The sequence below is a fragment of the Phodopus roborovskii genome, unplaced genomic scaffold, assembly GCF_943737965.1.
Source record: "Phodopus roborovskii unplaced genomic scaffold, PHOROB, whole genome shotgun sequence".
In the NCBI taxonomy this organism is placed as follows: Eukaryota; Metazoa; Chordata; class Mammalia; order Rodentia; family Cricetidae; genus Phodopus; species Phodopus roborovskii.
In genome coordinates, this window is record NW_026126622.1 from 3,509,815 (window position 1) to 3,525,092 (window position 15,278).

Sequence of the window (15,278 nt, forward strand, 5' to 3'; positions counted from 1 at the left end):
TAGCCCATATGGAACAAATCTGTACTGCCAGGGGCAGGGACACTGTTGTGCCCACTGCTCTTGGCCTGAGCATTTCTGTTTATATGTGATAGCTTAATAGGTGTGTGACATGCTCTAATTTGCTTTCCACGATTGCTAATAATCTTGTGTATGTTTTTCTGTGGTGGTTTGCATTCTGAGTCTTCTCACACGTGAATTCACAGCCTATTTCTCTTGTTTGTATCTAGCAAGGACCTGTAACCAAGGTGACTGCAGAGGTGTGGGTGTGGCTGGGCTGCTGTGGATTTCCAAGCATAGCAGATGACTCATAAACCCTGGCTGTATTATATGAATTAATCCTAATTCATGAGAATGTGTCAGTAATTAGAATAATGATTATTTTGGATTTCAATTTTTGTCAGTTTTGTTTCTACTCCTTTGTTTTGTTGAGCAGGTGTCTCCCTATGTTATGTTGCCTAGGCTGTTCTGGAACTCCTGGCTTCAATTCTCCTTCCCCAACCTCCCAATTAGGTGAAACTTCAGATATGACCTTCACTGGCTTTATTACCCTTTAAAAAAAAAGGTTTATTTTTAAAATGCCCTTCAGTATAAATAATTTTACTAGTTAAACACATCCATATTATATCTGCCTTTATATTTGGAAGTATGCTTTTAACATTTGGAAATGCCAACCATCTTCTTTTTTAAAAATATAATTGATTGTGTTTTTTAATATTTATGAGATGGATGGATGTCAGATAATTCTGATGAATTTCCCAAGCTTAGTTCTAGCCTGTCTGCCATCACCTGTGATTAATGAAACCTCTGGGTATACCCAACTGTCCGGACATTTGTAAAGCTTCCCACTCACTTTCTTATTCTTCGTCTTTGTGTTTTCCAAGTTTGCCAGGTAAGATCAAGTAACAGTTTTCTTCATGTCCAGTATATCAATAATTTTCTTTGCTCTTACCTAAATATGAGTAATTTATATAATGACTGCCTTATATACAAGCTTTTTAAACTGTGGCTTGTGACCCCATGTGGGGCCATGAAACTGAATATGGGGTGGCCAGGGGAGGGAGTCACAAACCTTTGGCAATAGTAAAAGGTTTCTGAATATGTAATGCCTGAAAAACAGCTCCAAATAGAATACGTTTTGAACTTCAGCTGTTTCGGCAGAGCAACCTGGGCTCACCTGCATGGTGTCATGTGACTTCACTACAGCCTCAGGTACAAGCACACAGCACAGGTACTTCCTGTGGAACCCTGTCCCAGCACACCAACAAAAGCTCCTGAACACCTCAGCCTGGAGGCTGGACTATGGTATTATGGAATGCAATGCTTTTTACTACCTACACAAATTTTACAGAAACATCACAGTTTAATTGGGGAGAACAAAAACCTCCAATAATTCCCAACTGTCATTTCTCATGCAAGTATAACAAGAGTACCTGTAGACTGTATTGTGCTAGAATGTGGGATTTTAGAAACTGGAGTTGGATTTTCTGACAAGTTTCATTAAAAAACAAACATTCAAGGCTGGAGAGATGGGACCTGAGTTCAATTCCCAACACCCACATGGTGGCTTACAAGTGTCTGTATCTTCTGTTCTAGGGAACCCAACATCCTCACACAGATATTTCCGTAGACAAAACACTGATGCACATTAAAAAAAAATAAATTATGAGAAAACCAAACATTCAATGAACTTCAGCTGAGGATTATGACAGAATTTCTAGCTCTTTCTGAGATGGCCCTAATCATACTTCTGCTACCTTATACAACATATTTATGGGACATGGCCTTTGTGACATATAAAATCAAAAGTGTCAGCCACTTCTGAATGATATCAATGATGCTCTTAGTCCCACAGCATCAAATATTCAGCTGAGATTTAATCCTTCATCTACAAACGAACAAGCACATCCTTCTCGTTAATATGCAAATTAGATTTAATCTCTAGTAGCTGGTAAATCATATATACAAAGAATTGTTATGAAATAAAACTTTATGATTTATTACCAGTAAATGTTTGATCTGTATACCTGTCTTATACAGCTACGTACCTGTAACAGTTTGTTGGGCTGAAAGAGGTTGTGACGGGAAGACTCTTTAAGAGGCCTTGCTGTTTAGGATGGCTTCATTTGTAATATGTCCCACAGGACAAGATGAACACCAACTGGACAGAATTAGTCTGTGAAGACCAGAGGAAATAATACCCATGTAGACCACAGAAGTCCTGTCTCAGCCATGGGGAATATCCTGAGACCCCAGGGGATGCTTGAACTGTGGTTAATACCTAGTCCTAAAATACTCTATGCTCTTTCATATATAAGTGTGTGTGTGTGCATGCCAATTATGTGTGAGTTTAATTTGTACATTGCACATAGTAAGACAGCAACAACAAAAGCTAATAATGATAATAAAAAGTGATGACAGAAGTCAAGTAAAAATCATTCTCTCAAAATGTGTTGGTATATATCTGAACTGCCGGCATTTCCTCTTGTGTGTTTGGACCACTATTAATGAAATGAGGATTATTTAAGCTTAAGCCTCAGGGTACCCTGAGGGTCTGTCTGGGAGCTGAGACAGTTGCTGTTATTGCTTAGGTATACACTCTAGCACAGAGACTGGACAAGGGGGTGCTTCACGCCTGGGAAGAAGAGTGTAAGAGCTCACCATGATACTTGGAATGGCATTCTATTTAAGACTCAAGCATAGACTATTTTTCACCGTGTAACACAGTACAATGCTTTTCAGCTGTCCATCATGAACCTAGCCCTCAGTGAAAGTTTAAGATGGACACCAAGGTCCAGGGAAATGGCTTTGCCAGGTCTCACTTGGCTTCGCTTCTGTTGCCTGAGAAGTATTTGAGCAGATCTGAACATGTGTTGTGGCTTCTGGAACCTTCCTTACCCAAACAGCAACAGAGTCCAAGGAGCCTTACGCTTTTCTGCAATTTCCACTTGGCCATCAGAGGTGGGTCCTGCAGCCTGAGAACCAATGATGCTCACCCTAGAGACACCAACTAAGGCTTCTCCACCTATTAGCTGCGGCTCCCAGAGAGGCAGAAATGATATTAAAATAATACCCACTAAAGATGGACACCATGGTGGATGCTTGCCATTCCAGAATTTAGGAGGCAGAGGCAGGGTGAGCAGGAGTTCAAGGCCATCCTCAACACACGGCAAGTTTGTGGCCAGTCTGGGTTATATAAGAGTCTGCCCAAATACACTAGGAAAAAAAAATCCACTAAGGTGCACTTGTGTAATCTCGGCACTCAGGACACTGAGGTAGGAGAGTTGCAAGTTCAAGGCCAGTTTGGGCTACACAGTGAAACTTGGTTTCTCAAAACACATAAGCCAGTGGGGGAAAGCAGCACCACACACAAAACAAGATGGCATACCCTAAAAAATAAAAATGTCACTGGAGATAACCTCTATCACCAGTGTCTTTTCTGACGGTGGCCACTTTACAGAAGTTACTGCTGTGGGTGGCAACACAGCCAAGGGCATTTCCAGGCTATGTGTCACATGTGCTCTTTTAATGGCTCAGCATTGGGAGCTCAGTATTTGGACGGACGGTGACAATACCGCCACCAGCTCGGTCCTGCAGGATACCCAGAAAGGAGCTTCCCTGGAGCTCCTGGGCCATCACCCTTCTCTGCTCTTTGGTGGCAACACAGGTGAGAGATTACAAGACAGCCCAATACATCCACTCCAGGGCATTTGCCTTTGAGATTCACTTGAATCACAAAAATAACCCCTGCTCCGGGGAAGCCCAGGAGCCGGAATGAGTCGGGCTATGTGTGCTGTGATTTCAATTCCTCTTCTGATGTGAGCAGGAGAGGGAAAAGCACTGTGGCACTGTGGCCTTTTCATAAAGATGCACTCACCACTTACTTCCATGCCTGTGGCTAGCCTTGGCACGTGAGGTGGGAGGTCTCTGGCTTTCTCTGCTTCAATATTATACCAAGAAAAACCAAAGCCACCTGGGAAGTTTAAAAAACTCCCGAGGCCAGGCCCTGCCCCTGAGTGGGATACAGTGTGGGGTACAGTTTGAATGTGGAGAGTTTAAAACCCCTGTGCGTTCCAGCACAGGAAAGTGAGACCACTCACTGTCATGAGACCTGAGTGAACTGCTTCAGGAACTGAGACCTCTGGGGAGAGCTATGGCTGCAGGAGATGGGGGCTCTGGTCTGGGCAGCAATACTGTCTAATTGCTGGACAGCAGAGGGCTGGGAACAATGTCTTTGGACCTTAATATTTCCATTTGGAAGATACACTGCACTCCTGACAATGCAGTCTCACATTGTGCTGCATGAATTAATATTATAACAAAGAGCAGAAAAACAACCAGTTACTACACGAATGCAGAGTTAGAGGATCAACATTTCCTTTTGCAGCATGACCATAACAATTAACCCTTTGAATAACAATTAACCCTTTGAGCGTGTATGGCACGCCAAGTCCTGTGCTAGGCACAAGGCCACCTCTATGGTGGTATTATATGGCTCCCTGTTTTATAGTGGATAATGCTAGCAAGGCTTATAGACAGTTAATGAGGTATGGAAGTCTGGATATCAATCTTTAAGAATAAGGAAACCAGTAAGAATAATACAATAATACAGCAGTGAAAATAAAGTAAAATAAATGTAGTAAAAGAGATGGAAACAATAACCCGCTTAGTCCAAAACACACACACACACACACACACACACACACACACACACACACACACACACAGAGAGAGAGAGAGAGAGAGAGAGAGAGAGAGAGAGAGAGAAAGAGAGAGAGAGTGTGTTAAACATAAATCTAAAAGAAGTCTCAGCAAACTTACTCAAGGTTTATGAAAATGAAAGAATATTATGATGTGGCCCCGTGAGGAGGCTTCAGACTCCATTCCCAGGAAAGAGACATCCATAGCACTAAATCAGGCTAATAGTCTAAATCAGGGTTACTATTGCTGTGATAAAACACCATGACCTAAAGAAAGATGGGGAGGTAAGGGTTTATTTGGCTTATACTTCTACATCATAGTCTATCAGTGAAGGAAGTCAGGACAGGAACTCAAAACAGGGCAGGGACCTGGAGGCAGGCACTGATGCAGAGGCCATGGAGGGGAGCTGCTTACTGGCTTGCTCAACATGGCTTGTGCAGCTAGCTGCTTTCTTATAGACCCCAGGACCACCAGCCCAGGGATGGCTCCTCCCACAATGGGTAGGACCATCTCCTATGAGTCACCAATTAAGAAAATGTCCTACAGGTTTGTCTGCTGACAGCCCAGGCTTATGAAGGAATTTTCTCAATTGAGGTTCTCTCAATAGGTTGTGTCAAACTGACAGACACTAACCAGTAGAACTGACCCCTTGTTAACTTGATACAAACTTTTTCACTGTTAAACTATACCATTTTTTCTTGTTCATCCCCCACATCACACATTAATATTAACATTACAATATAAGCATTCCAAATTTTAAAAGTTCTGCATTCTTTAAAAATTAAAACACTTAAAAATTCAGTCTCTTAAAAAAATCCAAAGTCTCTTTTAAAATCCTAAGTCTACAACTGTGGGAGCCTATAAAATAAAAAATAAGTTAAATACTTTGTTTTCAAGAAGAAAGAACCAGGGCACCATCACGAGCTAAACAAAGTAAAACCAAACTCCAGCTGTGTAAATAACTTGGTGTCCAATGGCTGGGGTCCACTCACAATCTTCAGGACTCTTCCAAAGGGTCTGGGTGACTTCTCTGGCTCCACCCTCTGCAGCACACACAGGTTGTCTCCTAAGCTCAGGCTGGCTCCACTCCATCATTGCTACTCTTCTTGGCCTCTGTTCCATGGTATTGGCATCTCCAAAATGCTGGGCTCTCTTGCTGAAACTGGACTGCAGTTACATCAATATCCTCTCTTGGGCTTTTTTCAGGGACTCTAGCCCTGCCACACAGTGCCAAGCCTCAGCCGATCCCCATGACCCCTTCATGACTGCAAAATGAGTACCATCTGGGTGACTCTTACACATGACCAAGCATGGCTGGCAGCACAAGGTACAAGCTTGGCTGTCTCTGGAACACAGAAGCTGTGTTCTGATTCTGAGGAAACATTTCCAAGATTAAACCTCAACCATTCTAGTCGCTTCTTAACCACCACTAATTTTTCATCTCCAGCGAACCAGCATTAATTGCCCTAGTAAAGCAAAGGTTTTACTTCCATAGTGCTGGTTTCTGGTTCATTAAAGATGATTCGTCAGTCCTAGCTGATCAGAATCACAGATTCTTATTTCAAAATATCCAATGGCCCCAGTTGAGCCTTTAAGTGACCTTCAAACTTTGCTTTGGAACTTCAGGCCTCCAACCTCTGCATTTCTCTGAGCATTCTTATTTTCCAAGCTTTAATAGAAGAGTTCACCAAGCTTTGAATATTCAATGGTTTTTTTTCCCCAAAGTTCCAAAGTCCTTCCACAATCCTTCCCAAAACAACATGGTCAGGTCTATCAAAATACCCCACTCCTGGTACCAATTTCTGTTCTAGTTGGGGTTACTATTGCTGTATTAGGACATCATGACCAAAGCAAGTTGGAGAGAAAAGAGTTAATTTGGCTTATACTTCCACATCACAGTCCATTACCAAAGGAAGTCAGGACAGGAATGTAAGCAGGGCAGGTACCTGGGAGGCAGGAGCTGACGCAGAGGTCATGGAGGATGCTGCTTACTGGCTTGCTCATTATGACTTGCTCAGCCTGCTTTCTTACAGAACCTAACACTACCATCCCAGGGATGGTACCACCCCCATGTGCTGGGCCCTCCCATACCAATCCAATTAAGAAACTGCTAAGCAGGCTAGCCAGATCTTCGGGAGGTGTTTTCTCAATTGACGTTTCCTTCCTCTCAGATGAGTATAGCTTGTGTCAAGTTGACATAAAACTGGCTAGCACATGGTTATTTAATATCAAACCACATATGTGAGGCAACCTTGTAGAATATAAGAATGAGATAGAAACTTAGCACTAGGAAACACATATGTTGGTATAGAAGCACATGTTTCTATATCCACTTTTCTGATTCTGGTAAATGACAAATAGCATATAAGGGGCTTGAATAATGTGATCATCAAGGTAAACAGAGAAATAAATAAATATTCAATTTAAGACATCTGAAAAAGAATTACAGGTAACCCTTCTATACATGTTATCTGCATGTGAATTTACCTAATTTCATATAAAAATTAATTTTAAAAAGCCATATGTGTAGTGAACAAACTTTCTTTCTTGTCATTTCTCCTGAAATGCTACATTGTAAGGACCAGAGACTTCCTGTTTGCATTGTATTATGTAGTCTAAGCCATATGGACACGATTTAACTATACAGGAAGAAGTGTATAGTTTATATAGAAATACCAGAACATTTCACATGAGGGACTTGAGCATCTGTGGATTTTGGTATTATCTTCTGGGGTCCTGAAACTCACCCTCAAGGATACAGAAGGATGATTGCACCACAATTAATAGGCAATGTCAAATGTAATGACACTTGCCCTGGACCAATCCTTGCTATTAGAATGTTACAAATGTTAACCACATTTACTTGCCAAGCATCCCTAGGAGATGAGGACTTTATTAGCCTTTCTCTCTTTGGTACAGATAAGATTCTGCAATAATTTGGAGTGTTGAACCCTGGAGCCCAAAACAGGACCTGAGCCTTGTGGAAGCCTCATCAGCAACCACAGAACACTCAAAAGAGGGACACATGAAGACTGCTTTGGGGTTGAGTAAAAGTTAGTTCCTTGACAGGACACTAAAATGCAATCATTAGATGTTTTGCTTAAGTTTAAAAGAGGAAAAGTTGCACTGTTTAACATTATAAAGGTAGAGAAATATACAGGTATAGAAGAGAGTGTTTGAAAAAAGCATAAGTGAACAGTAAGTGGTTCAACCAAAATCTGACAGAAATGCATGTTGATCCACCAAAATTTAATCTCCTATACTGAATATAAAGGAACTGACTGATGACTTCAAAGGAAGCAAAAATAAGACAGAGAATCATTTTATCCAACCTTTTTGACAATGATTCTTATGAAACATCTACAGAGAAACAATGAAAACTTCCTAAAACTGTTGTGAGAAGCAAGAATGGCTACATAGCAAACCTCAACAAAACAACAGAAACTGAAATTTGTAGATCTGTTTATCTGCAAATACTTAATTTTTACATAATTATAAATAGAACACCACTATTTCAAATCCAGCCAAAGGGAAAAGAAACCAATTAGTATTTCCTGCAAGAATTTAACGTTGGGCCAGCAATTACCATAATCCTTTATTCAATCAATGAATTAATGCAGAGGAGCTATAGCTTCAAATATGATTTGATCTAATTCAGCAACCTTTTTTAATGCAACACAAAGCAAAAAAGCTACCTAAATATAAAAAAGGGGCTACTGTTGAGAAACCCAAAGCCAGGGCTCATAGTCTACTGACACTAAGACCTGAAAGCCAGGGACACAGGAGAGGTACCTGCTAGCATAAGACTGCCCAGCTTTTACTATTCCTGGTGATGTACAGTCACGGACCAAACACTGGAAAGAGAGAGACAACTTCTTTTGTATCTGCTGGTGAATTTACTCAGTATGAAGAAGCTCGGACTTCTGGTTAGTAAGGGAAGCTGAAAATGAGACTGTCCAAAGACAGGAAAGAAAAAAATCTCTTCCCCACCAGGGGACAGCAGGCTGGAAAAGGAGATGGTAACCACACAAATGTACATCCCATTTAAATATTGCCAAAGCAATAAAAAGATCACAAATGAACAAGAGTGGATCCAAGAACTTTAGAGGGAAACTAGAAAATGTACGTAAACACACATGAATAGGCTGATAGGAGAATCCAAGTGGAAGTCCCAGGAAACCCATCCCAGACCGTGTGGCCACTGAAGGAGCCACAGTTGTGAACACAGCTGAATGCTTATTTGATATGATGAAAATGGGTGCCTGTGGGAACTGCACAGTGTAGAATGTGTATAATTAACTTTGGAAAAAACAGAGGAGTGGGAAGCTTGTATTATTAGATTGCAAGGATTAAATGTGGCACCTGTATTCAAACAAGGCTTTACCAGGAAGGGCTGGTCCCTGGGTACCAGTCAGTACTCAGAAACCCCAAGCATATATGAAAATGCCAGCTGTAACATTTTGACCTAGAGGAGAAAGGAAGCTCTGTTTTCATTAGTTTAGTTTATATTTGGGCCACAGTCTTGCTAGGTAACCCAGACTAGCCCCAAACTGAAGATGTTCCCGCCCAAGTGGGGATTGTAGACAAGTTTTCACCAATACATGATACACTCAGCAGCCTTCTCCTAGAAACTGTGCTAGATTAACTGCCTATTCACCTAAAGATATGAGAGCGGGCCTCCCTCCCTTCACATAACACACACAGATGAATAACAGAAAAACCAAAGAATGTAAAAACTAAATGGATAAAAATACCGTAAGAGTCTCTAGTAGAGAATTTGCATAAAACCTGACTGGAAATCCCCCTTTATCCATTGCAGACCCCATAGAACCAGTAAAGGAGGACATGGACTTCTGTGGCTATACATTCTCACATCTGTGTCAGCACAGGCCTAATAGGCGGAAAAAAAAAAAAAAACTCACATGGGACCCACAAGGCTCCAAATATCTAATATACAAGAGATTTCCAATGCGAAAATGAAAAGCTAACCCTTCAGAAAAGCAATCAATAAATATCAGCAGGTAGCTCATATTACAAGGATGTAAATAGTTTATGAACACATGAGAAAATTTAATATTATTAATAAAACATGGAAATGAAAACACTTGATAGCTGTGTTCCCTGGGCAGGAGAAAATGAGAAGGTCCTGAGGGGGGATATTTAGTGCTGGCCAAGGTGTGGGCCCGAGAGGCTCAGATGCTATGGGCAGCCATGACTACAAAGCAACACACTTCAGGAGCTGGTATCTAAGTGAGCAAGTGAGGCTGCAAAAGAAGAGGCAAACCCCAGAACCCAGAGGGAACGAACCCAAATGCATATCCACAAGGGAGGGGCTGAGGCCACCTTGCCCTAAAATGCACAAGTGGGATGTCTTAAGGAGATGCTGACTGATTTTTTTAAAGGAAAAAACAAAACAAAACAAACAAACAAACAAAACAAACAAAAAAACAAAAAAAAAAACAAAAACCAAAAAACAAAGCAAACAACTTGCAGGTAATGTACGTGGTGTAATTTTTTTTTCTTGTTTGTTTGCTTGTTTCTAGTCAGGGTCCCATGTATCCCAGGCTGGCCTTGGACTCTCTATGTAGTTAAGGATGACCTTGAACTCCTGATCTTCTGTTCCTCTTCTCCCCAGTTGTTGGGGTCACACTCCTGCAGGTCACCACGCCCAGCTCCCTGTGTCACTATGCCCTGCTCCCAGTCTGGGCTCACAATGCCCTCACAGCTTTTCTTATGGAAGTGTATAAAGAGATCTTCCTAGGTTGGTAGATTACATACTACAAGAGGAACAGACTCATATATGTCATTATATTACCCCAGAGTTTTCAGTTGTTACAAGCACATTCTACTTGCATAGTTTAAAATCTTAATAAGTTTAAGGGAAAATTTAAAAAAATTATCTACTTAACCAGTTTAGAAAACAAAACAAAACAAAGAAACCCACAAACCCGCCCAAAGCTGTGTCCCAGACCCCGCCTGCTGGCACATCACTCACTGTTTTCCCAGGATAGCTGCTGGGCAGGGCACTGGCTTCGATGAAGTACTTCCTGAGCAGACGCTTGCTCGGGTCAGGACTGTCCAGTAGGATGTAGGAGCAGAAATAGGCTCCGTGCCGAAGCAGGAATATGGCAATGTCTTCATTCCCTGGTGGGACAAAGCACAGAGGAAAACTCAGGGTGTTCAGATGTCCCAGTGGTCATCTCTACTTGGCAGGGCCTTGGTGCGAGGAGAGCAGGCTCTCAGTTACTCCCCCAGAGGCACCAAGTTCCCGGAAGTGAGCGTTTATAGTTTATAGGACTTTTCCCTTTGAGTGCTGCACACTTGCCATACTGGGTTCCTGCCACCCAGTGGAGTAACTAGAAGTGAGGAACAGCTATTCTGAAAAAACCCTGAGAACAGGGCTAAGGGGTGGCAAAGTCAGCGGAGTGCTTGCTGAGGGCCCAGGTTTCATCTCCAGACCCACATGAAAAAGATACTGAGCATAATGGAGTAGGATTGTAATCCCAGATCAGGGGGAGGGGGAGAGGGAGGGAGAGAGAGAGAGAGAGAGAAAGAGAGAGGGGGGGAGGAGAGAGAGAGGGAGGGAGAGAGAGAGAGAGAGAGAGAGAAGGAGAGAGTCAGAGAGAGAGAACCATGGGGCTGGATAGCCAGCCAACTGAGACAATAGGGATGCTCTAGGCAAAAGTGAGATACCCCATCTCTCTGTCCCAAAGAACAACAGCTGAGGTTGTCTTCTGGCCCTCTACACACAAGTATGCACACACAGCTACACACATGTGTAACACACACACACATATACACACACACACTACACACCCACACACCCCTACACACATACACCACACACACACCCACACACACACCCACACCCACCATACATATACACACACACACCATACACACACCCACACACACACCCACACACACCCACACACACCATACATATACACACACACCACACACACACACACACACACACACCCACACACACCATACATATACACACACACACCATACACACACACACACATACACCACACACACACCCACACACACACCCACACACACACACCATACATATACACACACACACCATACACACACACACACCATACATATACACACACACACCATACACACACACACACCATACATATACACACACACACCCACACACACCCACACACACCATACATATACACACACACACCATACACACACACACACACACACCATACATATACACACACACACCATACACACACACACACATACACCACACACACACCCACACACACACCCACACACACACACCATACATATACACACACACACCATACACACACACACACACACCCACACACACCCACACACACCATACATATACACACACCCACACACACACACACCCACCCACCCCCACACACACAATCCCACACACACACCCACACACACACACACCCCCACACACACACCATACACACACACACACCATACACACACACACACACCCACACACACCATACATATACACACACACACCATACACACACACACCCCTACACACATACACCACACACACATACACACACACAATCCCACACCCCTCGTACACCCCCCCACACACGCCCACACACGCCCACACACACACCCACACACACACACACATACACATATACCCCTCACCCCACCCCACACCCCCCATACATACCCCCACACCACACACACACCACACACCATACACACACACCATACACATACACACTACCCCCCACATCCCCCCCACACCATACACACACACCCCCACACACCATACATATACACACACACACCCACCATATACCCCACACACACCATACATACACACACACACACACACACACCATATATCCCCCACACCCACACACACCCCACACACATACCATACATATACACACACACCCCACACACATACACCATACACACACACACACACATACACCACACACACACATACACCACACACACACATACACACATACCCCTCACCCCACCCCACACCCCCCATACACACCCCCACCCCCCACACATACACCACACACCATACACACACACCATACACATACACACCACACCCCCCCACACACACACCCCCCACACACACACAAAGGAAGGAAGGAGTTGCAGAAGTCCTTTCACAGGTCACTGGAGAGTTAGTAGTAGGGGAGGAGCCAGAGTGCAGGGCAGGCCTGAGTGTGTGGGACCCACCTGACTTGATGGCTGCATAGAGGGGCAAACGCACGATGACGGGGAACTCGTTCTTCCTGACAGCGTAGTTCTCCGGGTCGGCCCCGTGTGTCAGGACCAGCAGCTTCACAACCTCTAAGTGCCCTCGCTGGCAAGCCAGGGCCAGCATCCAGTTCAGGAGCCGCTGGGGACTGCAGGGACCTGGCGGGGTGAGAGGACAGAGGGAAAGTGCTGCTGGATTGTTCGGGCTGTTCCCCATGCTCATCTTCCCACTGACCATGAGTAAAACTCAGCCCACCATTTTAGTCCTGACTGAATGCTGTGCTCCACCAAGTGGAGAGTCGCACCCAGCACTTCCCTGCAGCATCACAGACTGCTTGTACACCAAGAAAGGTCTGAACCACAAAGACCATCTGTGATCCTGATGGATTAAAGATGCGTACATGGCAAAGATGACCAGAAAGATCTCCCTGTGGTTGCTGTAGTTTTTTTTGGATGCCTTCCCCTTGCTTCTGAAGTTAGCCCCAGAGTCACACTATACACGAGAGTAGGACTTCGGAAACAGGTAGGCTAGGATTAAACTACCTTAGCTATGCACTTTGCATAAGTTGCTTGGCCTTTGGAGGCCTCAGTTTAACCCAACAGTAAAATGGGTATAACACTCTTCCCACTGAGTTTAATGTGAGTTTAATCCTCACATTTTATCACGTACTGTGAGTCAAGTGCCTGAACCAGTAACTCATTTGTTATGAGATATCCTCATACTACTAGAGTACATCATTCTGTACTTCCACATTTCTTGTTTTATATATATATATATATATATATATATATGTATATATATATATATATATATTTCATAAATAATGCTTTTAAAAGAAATCTTTAACAAAGGATCTAACTGGTACCTAAAGGTTTGACAATGACTCCCTGAAAGGACCACTCACTTAATTTCAGGAGAAAGTGACACTGAATACATTGAATGTTACAGGGATGGAGTGGCCTAGAGTGTTACAACATCTTCAAGTTCAAACTTGTGTGAAATCTTTTGGATGCAGTTGCCATGGAAACGACCTCATCTTCTGTCATTTCCCTGAGGCATCATCTCATTATCTCATTTCCAGAGGTACAAACTGCCTCAAGACTATCACCTGTTGTAAGGAGGTGACCTCTTCTGGAGCAGGATGAGGGACAGACAGGAAGTAGGGACATCAGGATGGAAGGGGTAGGATTCACCACTGAAGGCACCTGGCACAGTGCCTGGTTGGAGCCTTGCTGTGTGGCTGTCTGTCTCCCTCTATGTCCAGCCAGAACAGAAAACCGTGATCCCTGATTCATTTATAACAAGACATCAAGGTAAGAAGATGCAGAACCAGTGTTAACTTCTGTGGAGATGTGTCAGAGTAAGGAGGGAGAGTCACACAGCCCGGAGTTCAGAGAGGTTGGAAATGCTAAGGGCCCCCCACACAGGGGATATGTAAACAAAGTGAAGGCTTGAATCCTAGTCTGGGGGCTGGAGAGATGGCTCAATGGTTTAGAACCATGGCTGCTCTTGCAGAGGCCCTGGGGCTGGTTTCCCAGATGTACAATGGCACTTTACATATAACTCCAGTTCCAGTGCATCCAGCACCCTCTTCTGGCCTCCATGGGCACCTGGCATGCATGTGGCATGTTTATATACACACAGGCAAAACACTCATACATTTAAAAGGAAAAAAAATCCCTGTTTGTCTAAAACCAGAATGCTCTCTCACACTCTCCAAGAGGCCCTGACACTGTGACTTCAAAGGACGCCTCCCTGCCGCCCCTTCCATGCCCTTCTTTGTCTGCTGGTGTCACTGTATTCTAACCATGCTGCCTACCTGTCACCTGGGAATTACCAGAGGACACTGTTTGCCCACCTATGCCTCTCCTGTGGAACCAGAACATTGTTCTCAAGCCCTTCAGTTCTCAGCATATATCTGAAGATGAGAAACACAGGCGGCCCCAAGAGCTGCAGAGAATGCAAGAGCACAACCTTTGGCTTACAGTGGCAGGTCACCCAGGCCACCCAGGTCACCAGGCCACCCAGGTCACCAGGCCACCCAGATCACCCAGGCCACCCAGGTCACCAGGCCACCCAGGTCACCAGGCCACCCAGGCTACCCAGACCACCCAGGTCACCCAGGCCACCCAGGTCACCAGGCCACCCAGGCCACCCAGGCCACCCAGGTCACCCAGGCCACCCAGGTCACCAGGCCACCCAGGCTACCCAGACCACCCAGGTCACCCAGACCACCCAGGTCACCCAGGCCACCCAGGTCACCCAGGCCACCCAGGTCACCCAGGCTACCCAGATTACCCAGACCACCCAG

General features: G+C 44.2%; 1 protein-coding gene across 1 annotated transcript in view; it reads right to left on the bottom strand.

The window, feature by feature from the left end:
• Lrrk1 (leucine rich repeat kinase 1) overlaps positions 1-15,278 on the bottom strand; it is a 132,794-nt gene that overhangs the window by 66,112 nt on the left and 51,404 nt on the right. Inside the window, exons 4-5 of the mRNA XM_051206467.1 lie at positions 12,946-13,125; positions 10,694-10,842 (exon numbers count right to left, since the gene is read on the bottom strand). Coding sequence (XP_051062424.1) covers positions 10,694-10,842; positions 12,946-13,125 — 329 coding nt within the window. The remainder of the gene's footprint in view (positions 1-10,693; positions 10,843-12,945; positions 13,126-15,278) is intronic.